This window comes from Leucoraja erinacea, chromosome 1 (genome assembly GCF_028641065.1).
Source record: "Leucoraja erinacea ecotype New England chromosome 1, Leri_hhj_1, whole genome shotgun sequence".
NCBI lineage: Eukaryota > Metazoa > Chordata > Chondrichthyes > Rajiformes > Rajidae > Leucoraja > Leucoraja erinaceus.
In genome coordinates this window covers 149,731,427-149,749,849 of record NC_073377.1, presented here as the reverse complement: position 1 = coordinate 149,749,849, position 18,423 = coordinate 149,731,427, and the positions used below count along the sequence as shown (strand labels likewise).

At 42.8% G+C, this 18,423-nt stretch overlaps 1 protein-coding gene across 1 annotated transcript in view; it reads left to right on the top strand.

Annotated features, from left to right (window-relative positions):
• Positions 1-13,201, top strand: part of LOC129703283 (protein ZGRF1-like) — a 94,501-nt gene extending 81,300 nt beyond the window's left edge. Inside the window, 3 exon segments of the mRNA XM_055645628.1 lie at positions 1,090-1,247; positions 6,143-6,227; positions 11,972-13,201. Of these exon segments, the coding sequence (XP_055501603.1) occupies positions 1,090-1,247; positions 6,143-6,193 (209 nt within the window). The 3' untranslated portion in view covers positions 6,194-6,227; positions 11,972-13,201.
• The last annotated feature ends 5,222 nt before the right edge of the window (positions 13,202-18,423 follow it).

The window sequence follows — 18,423 nt, the reverse complement described above, 5'->3', positions numbered from 1 at the left end:
TCTGATCTTGACCGCTTTTGGCCGACTGTGCTGCGATTTCCGAGAGAACGCCGCCACCTACGGCTGTCATTTTTGGCCACCTCACTTAGAGCCCCCCTCCACCATATGAGTGCGGAGGATTTTTTCCGTCGATGAAAAATGAGAGAGATATTAATGTTTTTACAAAATTCCCCATTCTCTCTGCTGCCCCCGCTGGCGGCAGGGGGAGGGACTATAAAACCAGGAAGTGTCGTGCCTCACTCAGTCTCTGCCAGAACCAGGAAGCGAGAGGATCACGGCTCTCTGAGCTGCGAATAACACTGAAGGCACGTCTACTCCACAGTGAGTCCCCTCGATGCGGCTGTAAAGTGGCTGAAGCCCTTTTTAAAAAGTTTGTGTTCACAAAATGAATTTTGGCTGTCGGGTGTCTGCAGCCCAATTGTTTGCCTCGCCTTTTTTTATAACAAGTTCGTGTTCACAAAATGAATTTTGGTTGTCGGGTGTCTGCAGCCCAATTGTTTGCCTTGGCTTGTCTTTTAAAATCGATGCAACAGTTGGATGCCTGCACAAGCATCCATACGGCCCACAATGTCTATACTAGCCCTCTGGAAACCAGTACCTTCCGCCCGCAACACCCATACTAGCGCAACAGACAGCCCCCATTCCCCCCCCCCCCCCCCCCACTGGCGAGCAGTATTGGAATTGGTGGAGAGGTGGAATATTGCGTTGGTGACCAGCCCTCCCGTGTGATGCTGGGACCCAACTTGTCCCACAGGTTAGTATCATTATAAATCCTTCTAACTTGCATTTTATTTGCACACAGCATGAAGATTAAATTATGTTTCTGCCGCTTATGTTCATAGTGAGATCTTTTAATCCCTGCTCTGTTCTGCTACCCAATAACAGTGCACAAAATATTGTTGTCAGGGTGTAATATGTGTGCAAAATATATGTTTTTTCCCCTCTAAGAAAATACTCTTAACTGTTTCATGTTGCTCAATAAATTAGAATTAATTTTGATCTTTCCTAAATGGTAAGTACCTTCACAAATCAGTCATTGTGATCTATGTAGATATTCATTAATATTAGCGAAATAACTTATTTTACCAGGAAGAAAAAATGGTTTGCAGCACGCACGACAATGTGAACCAGAGCTGGAGAAGATTTTGAAATGTTACAATGAGCAGAAGTTGATAGAAAAAAAACAAAAGGGAAAAAGAAAATTAACATCCAGAAATGAGTCTGTTCTGTCTGACGAGGACAACAAAGTAAGAATTTCAATATTCTGACATTGACAATTTTTTTTTTGAATTGACCAGTGAATTAACTTATTTTCAAAGTCCCTTAGATAAGAGTAAGTCTAGTGGTTAAAGCTTGTCCTGAATCTGTGAAATAATTCATACTCTTATTATTATTATTATTATTATTATTATTATGGACATCTTTCCTCTGTCAAACCCTTACTTGTGCAGTAACTAGTGTAACAGCCACCACATGTAAAAAAAATTCACACACAGGCATCTTCAGCTCTGAATATTTCTAAGTGACTTCCTTGTTGTAGTCTACGCCATTTGAATTATAAAGCCGATGTCCCAGATGCATTTTTCTCAATCATGCACATATATCACCAGATCTCTTTGTTCGTTTACCACTTACAACACTGTGCATTCTTGTTTACCTTGTTAAGTCTCATTCTTTCCTGAATGAAACACTTCACATTTGGACAAGTGATTAGAAAAAGCCAACGTCGACTGGTTAAAGGAAAATCGTGTCAATTTAACACAATACTGTTTTCTGTTGAAGTAGTGAACCAGGTAGGAAATGTGAATGATACAATATATAATGATACAATCTAATAGACCATAGGTGCAGGAGTAGCCCATTCGGCCCTTCGAGCCAGCAGCGCCATTCAATGTGATCATGGCTGATCATCTACAATCAATACCCCGTTCCTGCCTTCTCCCCATATCCCCCGACTCCGCTATCTTTAAGAGCCCTATCAAGCTCTCTCTTGAAAGTATCCAGAGAACCGGCCTTCACCGCCCTCTGAGGCAGAGAATTCCACAGACTTACAACTCTCTGTGTGAAAAAGTGTTTCCTCATCTCCGTTCTGAATGCCTTACCCCTTATTCTTAAACTGCGGCCCTTGGCCTATACTTGGTCTAGTATATTACTAAAATTCTCTGTTTGTTTGTATGCTTTTGTGTGCATGATATACCCAAAACCCCGCCAAAACGGTACACGATAGCGCAACAATTTTTGGCCCACCTTATCGTTGTCCTGGGATGTAAATTAAACAAGTTTTGTTCGGATTGATGTTATATTTTACAAGTTATTGACATTTAAAACTTTACGAAACTCACTTTACAAACTACTTTTCCACTTGCACTGCCAGTCAGCTGCGTTCGACGTCACAATGACGTCACAATGGGATCCCAAATCTCATTTACATTTTTAAAAATTGCTATTTTCAAAAAAAAGTTTATCAAATTCTTCCAATTTCATTAACATTTAACGTTGTTTAGGTTGTTTAAAGAAAAAATGCGATTTTCATTGAGAATCTAATTTTTTTAAAACATCGCAATTTTCATTGGGGAGGGTGGGATAGGAGCCGGTGAGGAATGGGGGAGCAGAGGGGGGTGGAGAGGGGAGAGGGAGGGGAAAAAGTCGGGGAGGTGAGGAGGGAGGGGGGGATGGAGGGGGGGGGTAGGTAGTGGGGTAGGTAGTGGGGGGGGGGTGAGGAGGAGAGTGGGGGAGTGGGATAGGAGGGTTACGAGTGGTGGAGCAGGGAGATAGAGGGAGAGGAGGGGGTTAAGGGAGGGAAGACGGGTTAGGGAGGGAGGTAGTGACTGAGGGTAGGGGAAAGGAGAGGTGAGGGAGGGAGTGGAGGAGGAGAGGGGAAAGAAGAAGGAGGGTGAAGAGGGGAGGGAGTGCTGGGAATGGAGGAGGATGGAGTAGGAGGAGGAATGGCGAGGAGCAGTTGATGGAGGGTTTCAGTGCCTCGTGTCACAACGAGGATCTCTGGCATCACAACGGGAACCCCTCAGCCACGCCTGTGCGGTTGAGGGCTATATGTCAGTGGTGGAATATTGCCTTGGGGGACGGGGCCCAACTGGTCCGCACCTGGTCTAGTGTCCAATAACTATAACCAAAATAATTCCATGACATAACAGCAGCAATCAATAACAATACAGAAGCCAATCAGGAAATACCCTGTACAATGAAATATTTAACATGCCTTTCAAAGGTGCAAAGGATTTTTATTGTCTCGTGTACCAATTAAGGTACAATGTTTGTGTATTACATGCCTATTAGGTCTCCCCCAAAGCAAGATTCCACCACTCACCCGTTCCCCCAATACAAATCGCTCCTCTTCACCCTCCCTCTTCAACCTCTAGAGAGGGAGGGGTGGTAGAGAGGGGGGGGCAGGGCGGGTAGAGAGGAAGAGGGGCAGAGGGGGTGTAGAGAGAGATGGTGAGGGGGTAGAGGGAGGGGGGGTAGAGAGGGAGGGAGAGGAAGAGTGGTAGAGAGGGAGGGGGTAGAGGGTGGGAGTATGGGTAGATAGGGAGGGGACATCTCCACCCCTCCCCATCTTCCTCCTCCACACCCCCCCCCCTCCTCCCTCTACCACCCCATCTCTCTCCTCATTTTTCTCGTCCTCTTCCCCTCATTCCCATTCCCTGTCCTAGCACCTACCCAGATGGTAGAGCAGCACCAGGGCCTGGAACTCGGCCTGGTTCTCTTACTCAGCCCGGCCCTGGCTGTAAACTCCAGCCATCAGCTCGGCCACTGCCTGGGCTCCACTGCAGGCCCCAACATCATATCTGGGCTCGTCCCTGACCCTGGACCCAGGCTCATCCTTGGTCCCAGCGGCGGCCTCTTTCTTGGCCCTGGTCACGGCCCCATCCCATCCACGGGCTCCGCCCTCGAGCTCCAGCACCACCACCCCCCCCCCTCCCTCCCCCCCCCACCAGGCGTCGGACGCCGGCAGTCACTGCCACTCCTCATTCACCACGAGCGCTGGAATGCCCCTCCCTCCCGGAGTGTCCCGGCTTGTGCATTGTGAAGTCACTCGGGTTTTTTTTCCGAAATGCTAGAGTTTTCGGGCTGTTTTTGAAAATTTAAACAATTATTAACCTCGGAAATATAGGTGGGAATGTGACGGGAAGATGTTTATCGCCTCGAAGGGTAAAATGTGAGTAAGATATGTGAAAATGGGTAGGCTGTGGCCTAGCGTTTGGAAGAAGATAGGAAAAGTAGATTGACACATCGTGGGCACAAACACAAACAATAGGAAGAGTTATAGTATAATAGAGATATAGATAAATTGAAGAATGTGTAGTGGCTATTCAAGGATTCGGTTTACAAAGTAACTGCAGTATCTATACTTCCCTGACAGTGGCACTGCAAAGCAGTCAGAATTCAAAAAGATGAAGGAAATGAGATTTGTCTACTCTTGACTTGAAGTCATCTTTCAATACTATAAACTGTCACATTTACTGCAATCTGACCACTACTCATTGCCTGTTGTCAAGCCCGATAAGACTTCTTACCGAGTCCACACACATGATTAGTTGTTCAGCCAGGAAATGGTATTAAGTGCAAATGTTGGGAAATCATGATGCAGCTCCACAAGTCTTTGGTGAAATAATTCTTGGAGTACTAGGCGCAGTTCTGGCCACCAAATTAAACGGAGGATGTCATTAAGTTAGACAGGGTGCAAAAGAGATTCACTAGAATGTTACCTGGGCTTGTGGGCATGAGTTATAGGTTGAGGTTGTTTAGGATAGGACTTCCTTCTTTGGAGCATTTGAGGCTGAGAGGATAAAGTGAACGCTCACAGTGTTTTTCCCAGGTTAGAGGATTCTAAAATGAGAGGGCATAATCTTAAAGTGAGAAGGGACAGATTTAAAAGGAATTTCAGTGACAACCTTTTCACACAATGGGTCGTCTGTATCTGGAATAATCTACGAGAAAGCTATAAAAGCAGATACAAATATGAATTTTAAAAGACATTTGGACAGATGTGTGTAGAGGAAGGGTTTGGAGGGCTATCAGCCAAATGCAGGCATATGGGACTAGCTCAGTATGCCAATTTTGTTGGTTTGAACAAGGTGACTCAAATGGACCTGTTTTCCTGCGATACAACACTTTAACTCTTGTGTTTAAATGTATGGATTTCTATATTAATCTTTCACTGGTATAGTTTATTTAGAGGTACGTTGTGCTGTTACTGTTTCTTCATCCATCAAGCTTGTCGGTTGTACCTAATAATTTTGGAGATTTTATGGACACATATCGAAGATTACTACCTTTTAAGTACAGATTTAAATTAGCATGACAAAATCTCATTGCTTAGAATTGTAACTTCAATGATTCAGTTCAATGATACTTTATTGTCAAATGTACCTAGGTACAGTGAATTTCTTTGTTTTTGCAAAGAGTCGGCACATATCTGGCACCAACATGGTTACAAATGTACTCATTAGACTCCCCAAGGTCTCACTTTGGTCCCGGCCTGCCTTCTTTCCTCGGCCCAACTGCCTCTCCCGCTTTATACGGTTTGCCAGTTAGCCATCCCTTTCCTCTCCGATCCTTCAGCATTCGCGCCCTGGAAGACGCCTTCCGCAGCTGACCTTGAAGGAGTGGGAGGTTAAACCACCCTGGTACTCCTCCGACCAACCCTTTGATCAGCGTCTACCAATCTCTCTCCCACCTTCCGGTACCGGTCTTCAGGGGCGAGCAGGAGATGAGCCTCAGAACCACCCCAGGAGGTTCCACGGCCGGCTGCGTGTTGGTTTGGCAATTACCCACGTGGCCCCGTATCCGTCGACACTGCTGTCTTGCGGCCAATTTCTGTGACAGTTCCTGTCAACGCTGATATCTCGGGCCTAAGTTCGGAAGCGACAGCGTATGTATAGATTGGCTTATATCTAACACTGTTGTGATTTTGAAGTCTGAAGAAGGGTTTGGGCCCGAAACGTTGCCCATTTCCTTCGCACCATAGATGCTGCTGCACCCGCTGAGATTCTCCAGCAGTTTTGTGTACCTTCGATTTTCCAGCATCTGCAGTTCCTTCTTAAACACTGTTCTTAAATATGGTTATTATTGTTTTAATTACCAAAATCACAACAATCTAACATTCATTTATTTTTATTTTCAGACCATTAATACAACAGAAGGGACTGAGGGAAATGCAACATTTGAGGTATAGGAATGCAGAAAATATCCAGACAGATGAACCACTGGCAAGTGATTTTAATTTATTACTGGTTCTGTGTATAGTGTAGGCCTAGGAAATCTCCCAAAACAAATAGAAAATTCAGAGAGAGAAATAATCAACTGCAAATGCTGGTTTACAAAAAATTACACATAGTACCAGAGCAACTAAGTGGGTCAGGCAACTTCTCTGGAGAACCTGGAGTATTATGTGCAGTTTTGGTCGTCTAATTTGAGGAAGGGCATTCTTGCTATTGAGAGAGTGAAGCATAGGTCCACCAGGTTAATTCCTGGGATTGCGGGACTGACATAGAAATGGGTCAACTGGGCTTATATTCACTGGAATTTAGAAGTATGGGAGGAGATCTTTAAGAAACATAACATTCTTAAGGGATTGGACAGGCTAGATACAGGAAAAATGTTCCCGATGTTGGGGAAGTCCAGAACCAGGGGGTTGTCTATCCTTATAGTTAAACCTCTGTAATCCAGGCAGCATCTGGTAACTCTATAATTTCCCCTTATTTGACCTCCCACAGTACAACATCTCAAACTTGCCTCGATTTAGCTCCATCTGCCTCTGCTCCATCCATATCAGTAACTGATCTATATCCTGTTGCATCCTTTGAGTCTTATTCCTGTCCACAGCTCCACAAATGTTTATGTTGTCTGCAAACTTACCAAACCAACATGTATATTTTTGTCCAAGTTATTTAACGTATAAACAACAAAGGTCCCATCGCTGATCCCCGCGGAGCACCACTGGTCACAGACCACTAGTCAGAATGACACCACTGCACCACTGTCCTCAGTCTTCTATGGGTAAACCAATTCAGAATCCATGGATCACATGCATCATTATCTTCTGAATCAGCCTTCCATGAGATACTATGAGATACCATGAAGGCATTTGACAAAGTCCATGTACACAACATCCACTGCCTTAGCCTCATCCTTAATTACCTTCTTCATCTTCTCAAAAAACATGATCTGTTTACAAATATTATCTGCCCCGCATAAAGCCATTCTGTCCCTAATTAGTCCATTCTCCGTTCAAATGCAAATAAATCCCACCACAAGGAATCCACTCCATTAGAGTTGTTCGCTTAATTAGCCATCCTTGCCCTTCCTCCTCACATGGACAAGCCTTTCCTGAACTCTGGTCTTTAGAAGAATACCACTTGTCCAATGTGGACATGCCGCCTTTATATCCTGACAAATTAGGTTGTAATTTACCCTTCCCCAGTTTAGTGCTTACTCCAAGGTCAAGACGTGTTCTTATTCATAACTATCTTAAAGCTATGGAGTTGTAATCTCCCTTTCAATTGCCATTCACTTGACCAGACTCGATTTCCAATACAAGGCCACGCATGGTCCCTCCTCCAGTTGGACTATCCACACACTATTTCATGATATTCTTTTGGATACAACTCACAGTTTTTACCCTATTTATGCCTCTTGCACAAGGTAAATCTTATTCAATCTTGAGGAAATCAGAGTCCCTCGCTACAACAGGCCTGTTGCTTTTACATTTTTCCAAAATCTTAGCAATGAGAGGCCTATTATTTAATCCCATCAATAATTGCACCTATCTTATACACTCTACTCAGATTGCCTCAGTGGATGACCCACTCTCAGTCAGCCGTGCCATTTCCCCCGATTAGCAATGCAACTTCTTCGCCTGTTGTTCCTCTCTTTCTATTATGTCTAAAGCATTTAAAACCTTGGAAGATTCTGTCAGTAAAGTACCTCCGCACAAAATCTCCGTACTGGATACAAGATTATAATTCCATGCACTGATCCAAGGTCTAAATTGATCTGCTTATTGCATAATATTTCTTGCATTGGAATAAACACACTTCAGCCTATCAGTCCCATCATTTCATAAACTTATCCGTGCCTGTCCTTCCTTTCAAACTCATTTGTCATAACTTCTACTTTCCCATCTGTCCCTCCACTCGCTTAATCTGTTCTGGTTTCTACCCCCTGCCACTCTTGTTTTAAAGCTCCCAAATCACACTAGTGAAGCCCTCTGCAAGGAGTAGTTACCCTCCAGCTCAGATGCAACCTGCCCCTCTGGTACAAGTCCTACCTGCCTTGGAAGAGAACCCAATGATCCCATCTGAAGCTCTCTCTCCTGCAGCTGCTTCTTAGCTACATATTGAGCTATACTATCTTCTATTTGCCTTTCCGTGGCATGCGTAATAACTGAGATTACAATCCTAGCTGTCCTGTTTATATAACCTAGCACCTAACTACCTAAATTATCTTTGCTGGACATCATCTCTCTTCCTAACAATGTCATTGATACCAATACAGATCAGGAACTTTAGCTGCTCACCCTCTCCTCTTAGAATGTCCAGTTCCTGCTCAGAGACATACTTGTGACTGGCATTAGGCAGGCAACACACCATCTCGGTACCTTGTCCATTGATTTAGTCCTAGCCTGCTGTCCAACAAAGCCAGATGTGGTGCCACTGTTCTGGCTGGTGCTGCTATTTGCCCCTTAAAGGCCACATCCCACCCTCCCCCAAAAGTATCCAAAACATATATCTGAGAGGGGCAGGTTGCTCAAGTATTCTGTGGCTCTACCTGATTGCAGCCTCTGGCAGTTACCCAATTGTATGGCTAAACCTCTCTGACATGAAAGTGTATAGTCTTCTCTATGTCCTGTATGCTCCTTGGTGTGTCCAATGCCACTTCAACCGATCTTTGAGGTCTGAGAGGAGCTATAGGTGGACACACTTCCTGCAGACACATGACTGGTAGCTGATTTCCCACATTGGTTTTGATATAGATTTATTATTGTCATGTGTACGATTGTACAGTGAATAATTTGTTTTGCCTGTTACCTAGTCAAATCATACCAAGGGGTCTCGACCCGAAACGTCACCCATTCCTTCTCTCCAGAGATTCTGCCTGTCCCGCTGAGTTACTCCAGCATTTTGTGTCTACCTTCAAATCATACAACCAATCCGAATACAAGTAGATCAGATATTGCAAACAAAAATCAGAGTGTGGAATCCTGCCACTTGTGACAGGAGCATACCACTCCACTGCCATAATTGCCCCCCTTCTTATACACTTTAAAATAAATCTAGCGGACTTAAGGAAAATTAAACACCGTGTCTTGTACTTAGCAAGGTTCTCCTAGTTGTTTCAACTCTTTGATTTCTCAGCAGGCTGGAGACAGTGCATCAAGAATCCTTTCCACCAGATTCTCCCAAGTTTAATCATTTCCCAACTTCTTGTGGAAATGATAGGGAATCCACAATGTATTTTCCCTTAATTAATCATATGTATTGGATAAGTATTCGAATATCTACATTTGAATATGTATTTTAATAGTAATAAAAATAGAAAGCCTACAGAAGTTATCCGTTGCAAGAATCAAGATTAACTCCATATCCCAAACCCACACCGAAGAAAGACACAAAATGCTGGAGGGTCTTGACCCGAAACATCCATTCCTTCTCTCCAGAGATACTCCCTGTCCGCTGAGTTACTCCAGCATTCTGTCTATCCCCCCCTTTACATTATTTTACATGTTATTATCACTGTACTCCTTTGGCCTTGTTCTAAATATTTATTTTGTTTACTACATGGGAACAGGAATATGTCTGCTCTCTCTTGCATCTATTTCAGATTTTAAGTGTGATATTAAGGGTTCTCTATAAACTTCAGAATAAAATTATAACTAAAATGTCTATATACAGTGCCCTCCATAATGTTTGGGACAAAGATCCACCATTTATTTACTCCACAATTTAAGATTTGTAATAGAAAAAAAATCACATGTGGTTAAAGTGCACATTGTCAGATTTTAATTAATTGTCAATTTGTTAATAAACGCAGATTTAATAATTGTCAATTTTTATTCATTTTGGTTTCATCATGTAGAAATTACAGCTGTGTTTATACATAGTTCCCCCATTTCAGGGCACCATAATGCTTGGGACACATGGCTTCACAGGTGTTAGCCACATATTGAGCTATACTATCTACTATTTGCCTTACATGGCATGTGTAATAACTGAGATTACAACCTAGCTGTCCTGTTTATTTAACTTAGTACCTAACTACCTAAATTATCTTTGCTGGACATTGTTCAGGTGTGTTTAATTGCTTCCTTAATGCAGGTATAAGAGAACACTCAGCATCTAGTCTAACCTCCAGTCTTTCCCTCACCTTTGGAAACTGTTATTGCTGTTTATCAACATGAGGACCAAAGTTGTGCCAATGAAAGTCAAAGAAGCCATTATGAGACTGAGAAACAAGAATAAAACAGTTAGAGACATCAGCCAAACCTTAGGCTTACCAAAATCAACTGTTTGCAACATCATGAAGAAGAAAGAGATCACTAATCTTACTAATCACAAAGGGACTGGCAGGCCAAGGAAGACCTCCACAGCTTATGACAAAATAATTCTCTCTATCATAAACAAAAATCCCCAAACACCTGTCCGACAGATCAGAAACACTCTTCAGGAGTCAGGTGTGGATTTGTCAATGACCACTGTCCGCAGAAGATTTCATGAACAGAAATACAGAGGCAACACTGCAAGATGCAAACCACTGGTTAGCTGCAAAAATAGGATGGCCAGGTTACAGTTTGCCAAGAAGTACTTAAAAGATCAACCACAGTTCTGGAAAAAGGTCTTGTGGACAGATGAGACGAAGATTAACATATCAGAGTGATGGCAAGAGCAAAGTATGGAGGAGAGAAGGAACTACACAAGATCCAAAGCATGCCACCTCATCTGTGAAACTCAGTGGTGGGGGTGTTATGGCCTGGGCATGTATGGCTGCTGAAGGTACTGGCTCACTTATCTTTATTGATCATACAACTGCTCATAGTAGCAGCATAATTAATTCTGAAGTGTATAGATACATCCTATCTGCTCTAGTTCAAACAATTGCCTCAAAACACATTGGCCGGCGGTTCATTCTACAGCAAGACAATGATCCCAAATATATTGCTAAAGCAACAAAGGAGTTTTTCAAAGCTAAAAAAATTGTCGATTCTTGAGTGGCCAAGTCAATCACCCGATCTGAACTCAATTGAGCATGCCTTTTATATGCTGAAGAGAAAACTGAAAGGGACTAGCCCCCAAAATGAGCATAAGCTAAAGGTACACGAAAATGCTGGAGAAACTCAGCGGGTGCAGCAGCATCTATGGAGCGAAGGAAATAGGCAATGCTTCAGGCCAAAACCCTTCTTCAGACTGATAGTGGGTGGCGGGGAGAAGGAAGGTTTCGGCCCAAAACGTTGCCTATTTCCTTCGCTCCATAGATGCTGCTGCACCCACTGAGTTTCTCCAGCATTTTTGTGTACCTTCGATTTTCCAGCATCTGCAGTTTCTTCTTGAAGCATAAGCTAAAGATGGCTGCAATACAGGCTGGCAGAGCATCACCAGAGAAGACACCCAGCAACTGGTGATGTCCATGAATCGCAGACTTCAAGCAGTCATTGCATGAAAGGATATGCAACAAAATACTAAACATGACTACTTTCATTTACATGACATTGCTCTGTCCCAAACATTATGGTGCCCTGAAAAAGATTACATATTACAAATGTCAAATTGTGCAAATTGTGCAGTACAGAGGCAAATAAATAAATGATGTGTCTTTGTCCCAATCATTATGGAGGGCAATGTATGACCTATAACATTACATGTTTATAATAGCAGGGGAGAATATATTACATTACAATGTATAAAATGACAATAACTAAAATGCATTGAGTTAACCTAAGTGCATCAATTTTGCATAGTTTGGTCTTAAAGGAACATACAACTGGATTTGGAGTGGCAAGAAGCAACATCTCACAATTGATCAAATAGAATACTATCCAAAGAGCACGAGAACATGATTTTTTGCCGTCTGGCCTAGAAACCAAACTTGATCGATGCCAATTATATGATGAGTTATTGAAGATTTTACCTGGTAATTGTAAGAATAGCATTACGGTTCTATTTTATCGTTCATTTTAAAGGTGCATGTGGCCTTTATGATTATATTCTGTATGATTATAATTAAACCAATTAGTTGCCATTAATGTAACATATAACTTCCCTTTCTACATTACTTAAAAAGCTTCATCAGCGTAAACCTTTCTCCACTGCTATTCCTTGATATTGGTTTGGTGGATTATTTTAATTTGTGAAGTTTCTCCTCTCTTTACATTATGCTGTTTGGTTCATCTGGTAAGGCAAAGGATGGTGTTACTTGGAAGCCAGTGGCTTCTGTTAGTTTTACTTTGGTTAATTCTGCTTTATTTGGAAACAGGATGACATTATCCATTTTAATTTTATGTAAGATCGTCAGCCGGCAGAATAAAATAATACATTTGTCCATTTCTTTGCGTCTGGATTTGAATTGTAGACTCAAAAGGAAATGAACAAAGTGAGAAAATACTTTGCGGCTTCAGTATGTGTTTGCTTTTTGTTCTTAGTCATTTAAGTTTTCATTTACCAATGAGAATGGAATGGTGTCTACCTGGTTGTAATAAATAGACATGGCTGATGGACTCTAGGAGAAAAATCAGCACCAAAATTGCAAGGTGGCTTGTAAATACTCATTTGTATGCAGACGTAATATATTTTAGATAAACAGAAAACGGCAAATTAACCTTTGAATTTCATGTTTCTCACACATTTAAATTATTTGTTTAAATAGCCAGAAATCAATGTTTAGAATGTTTAAGTATTTAAACTTGCTGTAATATGAAATATAATACATGTTTTAACTACATTGATAGAAAGGAAACATACATTGTATAGACCTCATTTACATGAATAAAATTTGATTTTCCTCTACTAATTTCAATTTTGTTTGTTTTAATTAGTGGAAAAATTGTAACATTCCGTATGTTGTAAATATGTAGCTTTTGAAGTAGAGGAAACCAGCTGATGTGTAAGTTTATTCAGAGCAAAGATCATTGACATGAAATATTAACTCAGTATCTCCTTCCATAAATACTATCTGTCATAATGATTACCCATTTAAAAATATTTTTTTTTTAACAATTTTGGGCACATTAAGATAGATTTGCATGAATGGAGGATGATTTAATGCAGAGGAAATTGCATATTAGAACCTCAAAGGTACTCGTATCTTTGAGGTTCAAATTACCAATAAATATTGAGTACAAATTACCAATAAATATAGAGATATAACGATGGTGCAAATGAGTATGTAAATTTCTTGGGCCCGGACAGAGTAAATGGAAAGGATCTATTCGTGCCAGCGGAGGTGGCATTGATTTAAAGAATTGTCGAGTGAATGAGGAAGTTGATTTTCCCTTTAATCTGTGTTAGAGGCAGAAACCTCAACACATTTAGACTATCTTTAGGTGCATTTGAAGAACAGTGACTACAGAGCTATGGACCTTGTGCTGAAAATTAAAATTGGATTATAGCTAATCAGCAAGAACATCTTGCAATAAACATTAGTGATCCCACAACAAACGATTAGGTTAATACATGGTGATAAGCTGCTAAAGAGCTAATAGGGGGACAGTCCAGTAATACTCCCATCATCACCTAGCTAACTAAGCTAGCATATATGTGCCAAAGGGAAGGTGGACACCGTTGCAAATATGTTCAGCCAGATGGCTGAGTTGATGATCCATCTCCGATTCCCCGTGAAATCCCCACCATTTTAGACACCAAGCTTCATAAACATTGGTCTCCTCTACAAATAAAGGGTGGCACAGTGGAGCAGCACCAAACTCCCAGATTCAATCCTGACTATGGGTGCCGTCTGTACAGAGTTTGTACGTTCTCCTTGTGATCGTGTGGGTTTTCTCCAGGTGTTCCGGTTTCTTCCCACACTCCAAAGACTTACAGATTTGCAGGTTATTTGGCTTCAGTAAATTGTAAATTGTCCCCAGTGTGTAGGATAGTGCTAGTGTGTGGGGTGATGGTTGATCAACACAGAGTTGGTGGGATAAAAGGCCAGTTTACACACTGCATCTCAAAGTTTAAATGACAATGACCACAAGCTACTGCAAAGGTTGAGCTTCCAGACAGCTTCCAAACTGCCGCAATGAATGTTTGCGCTCCAGAACATGCTTACGCCAAACCTGATCTAACGCATTTGCAATCCAGGCATCTATCCAGCATTATGGAAAAATGCCCAAGTATGTCCCCTGTCCACAAGATGCTGAACAAATCCAATCCAACTAGTTGCTGTTCAGTCAGCTTACCAGTCAATGCCTACCAGTAATACTAACTGTTGATAGTAGATCAATCAATTGGTTCATGCTTTCCAATGATCTGTTCACCAGTGTCCAGTTTAGGTTTTGCCAACTGATCCGATTCAGACGTTATCACAGCTTCAGTCCAAATAACTGAAATCAAATAGGTGAGAACGACTGCTCTTGACTCGGTGTGGATCAAGGAATGCTGGTAAAACTAGAAAGTAATGGCATGAAGGGGGCGGGGGCGAGGAAGGGGTTATGGTGTGAAATTCGATGATTGGATTTACATTCCATAAAGGTTATTGGACATCCTAAGTCATCACACCAGGGCAGGGTTCATTATGATTTGCAACTCCTCGGCAAAGGAAGCAGTCTTTAGAAATACAGCACAGAAGCAGAACCCTACGACCCACTGTGTCTGTGCCAACCAGCGATCACACTAACCTATACACACTAGGGACAATTTTACAACTTACCAAAGCCAATTAACCTATAAACCTGTACCTCTTTGGAGTGTGGGAGGAAACCATAGCACCCGGAGAAATTCCACGCGGTCATGGGCAGAACGTACAAACTCCATACAGACAGCACCCGTAGTCAGGATCAAACCTGGATCTCTGGCACTGTAAAGCAGCAACTCTACTTTTGTGCCACCCCTTGCCTCCATGGAACAGGAGCTCAACATGAGGCATGAACAGATGTGGTAAGTTACAAAACTGCCAGGCAATGGCCAAGTCCAGCGAGAGAGACTCCATTCACCCACCTTGGATGTTCAACAGCATAGCCATTACCAAATCCCTTGTCATCAACAGGCTGGGGGACTCCATCATGGTAATACTATTGCTATTCATTGTGGAGAGGAAGGGGCGGGGACAGTCAAGATCTGCCACTTGAAAAATGCAATATAGGTCCTAAGCTGGGTATCCTTCTGTGAAATAGATCATCTCCATCATCACAAAACCTTTCCTTCATGCATACAGGGCAACTCGGGTGCACAATGCAGTACTCTCCACTTGGTTGGATAAATGCAACTTTAACAATAGGTAAAGGTTTGACAGCATCCAGGACCAGCTAATCATGTAAATCTCCATGACAGACATAGCATGGATCCAAAGTAAAATATGCTGCAGTTTACCCGTCTAGGTTACTCCCCCAGCACATCCTAAACCAGTGAGTTCAACCAACAAAGACTGGTAGCACTGGTTCCCCTCATGATTTAGAAATAGTTTGTGTGGGACAGAGCTGCTGATGCTAGTTTAAACCAAAGATGGACAAAGAATAGTGGAGTAACTCAGCGGGACAGGCCGCATCTTTGGAGAGAAGGAATGGGTGACGTTTCGGGTCGAGTCAGAAGAAGGGTCTCGACCCGAAACGTCACCCATTCCTATTTAGAAATATTTGGCTGTTTCTTCAACATTACTGGTTGAAATTCCTAAAACTCTTTGCTGAACAGGTACACAATTGCCTATTGAAGGCAACTCGCAAGGATGGACATTAAATGCTGGCCTTATAAACAACCACACATGCCAAAAATATAATATATTTTATGGCACCACATCAGGGGTTGTAAACCAAAACCAGCGAGCAGATGTTTTTGTTCCAGAATGAATATTTGGAGGTATGGTACATCACAATCCCTGGTCAATTTGTCCCTTCCCATCCAAACCACCCCCTCCCCGGGTACTTTCCCCTGCAACCACAGGAAATGCAACACTTGGCCCTATACCTCCGCCCTCCATGCCATCCAAAGACCCAATCAGTTTTTCCAGGTAAGGCAGAGGTTCACCTGCACCTCCTCCAACCTCATCTACTGCATCTGCTGTTCTAAGTGTCAACTTCTCTACGTTGGCGCGACCAAGCGCAGGCTTGGCGATAGCTTAGCTGAACACCTCCGCTCAGTCCGTGTTAAAACAACCTGATCACCTGGTTGCTCAGCATTTCAACTCCCCCTCCCATTCCCAATCTGACCTTTCTGTCCTGGGCATCCTCCATTGTCAGAGTGAGGCCCAGCACAAATTGGAGGAACATCACCTCATATTTCGCTTGGGTAGTTTACACCCCAGCGGTATGAACACCGACTTCACTAATTTTAGATAGCCCTTGCTTTCTCCCTCCCTCCCTTCCCCCTCTCAGTTCTCCCACAAGTACTACCGTCTCCGCCTACTTCCTTTCTTTTTCGTCTCCCCATCAGTCTGAAGAAGGGTCTCGACCCGAAACGTTGCCTATTCCTTCTCTCCATAGATGCTGCCTCACCCGCTGAGTTTCTCCAGCATTTTTTGTCTACCTACAATTCATGTGAAGCTATACACATAAATAATGACTTTCTTATCATTCCCTTACTGATCTTTCTGACCTGGACCACCTCCATTGCCTGAGTGAAGTCACATGCAAACTGGCGGAACAGCACCTCACATTCATTCCACTTGCATAGCTTCCCACCCAATGGAGTGACCATTGAATCCTCCAACTTAAGTTTAATGTCCCCCTCCATTCCTCTTTCCTTCCTGTGCCCTCTTCCCCTCTCTAATCCCAATTATCCCATCCTCGCTTGCACTCCACCCCCATCACCCTGCTCCTTTCTCCTTCCTACACTTATCTTCTGTGCTTGAGTTTCCCATTTCCCTTTACTCTCCCCCCAACCTCCCTGCATTTTCCCTTTCACCCATTTCCTCTTTGGATTTACATTTCACTCTTCTCATCTCCTCCAACACCCTTTTATTTCCATAATATCCCTAGCCTCGGTCACATATAACATCCATCTGCCCACCACTCACCAACCCCACCTGTATCCACCTATCACTTGTCAGCCTTTGTCTCTCCCCATCTATTTTCCAGCGTTCTCCCCTCTCCGTCCCTCAAATTAGTCTGAAGAAAGGTCCAGACCCGGAAGGCCATCTCTCCATTCCCTCCACAGATGCTGCCCGACTCGCGGACTTCTCCAGCACTTATGTGTTTTGCTCAAGATTACAGCGTCCTTGTGTCTCTCTTGTGTCTCCTTGTCATTCCATTAGGCGTCGCCTTCCCTCTTTCCCTTCCGTCGAGGGAACTTGCAAAATTTTCCTCAGTCCGCCGGTGTTGAAAAACATACCGAAATAATTAACATCCAAAGAATCTATCTTGACACACAGAGTGTATGATGCAGTAGCTATGCGTGAAGACTTGTCTATAAACAATTCCAAATACGATTTTACAACCAGTTTTGTTGCACAGAACGATGCATCTGTGATTTGTATCTGTTCCCATTGCCGTTAATACAAAATTAGGAGATTCCATTGATCTATATCGTAATAAAAGAGCTGTTCAAATGGCTTGAAGACGCCTCAGATTTGTAATTCAAACGTCAGCTACTCGCTGATGGTCCTTAAAATCTCAATCAACAATCGATTAGAACTGCGCTGGAACAAAAACGAACAAATCCCCATTCAAGTGTATTTATCCGATGGGGTTTTTCAGATGCTAAATCTACCTCACATATGCGCCCTTCTCTTTGCAGACTGGTCGTCTGCACACTTGTAGTAAATATGAAAGATTCTAATGATATGACACATCACGTCCCAGCCCGGGCTGCGAATAAAGCCCAGAGATCTGGGATCATTGGCTTCAGACAACAGCTCCATCAGCCGGAAAGAAGTTTGCTGCCTTCCTTCAGCTTCTCAATCCCCTCTTTGTTTGCGAAACACGGCCAGCTCGAGTCACCCTAGCCATATGGTTCATTCGGGGGTCTCTCGTCCCAAAAAAAAAAAAACCTGCTGCAGACAAGATTCATTATAGTACATTAAAGTACAGATTTTTCTGCAGCGAGATTTCAACAACGACAAAGCCAGGGACGAAATACCACAATGGTGTACACTGTCCAGCTTCAAACCACCCTAGTCAATAAGAGACCCTGAACACCTTTAGTCAACCGACATTTAATTATCTGCAAAACATATTTCCGGCACTCAACTTCAGATATGACATTCTGTCATAGAAACCACACTGGAGAATAGAAAATACTTTTACAGTTGTCAAAAAGGCATAGG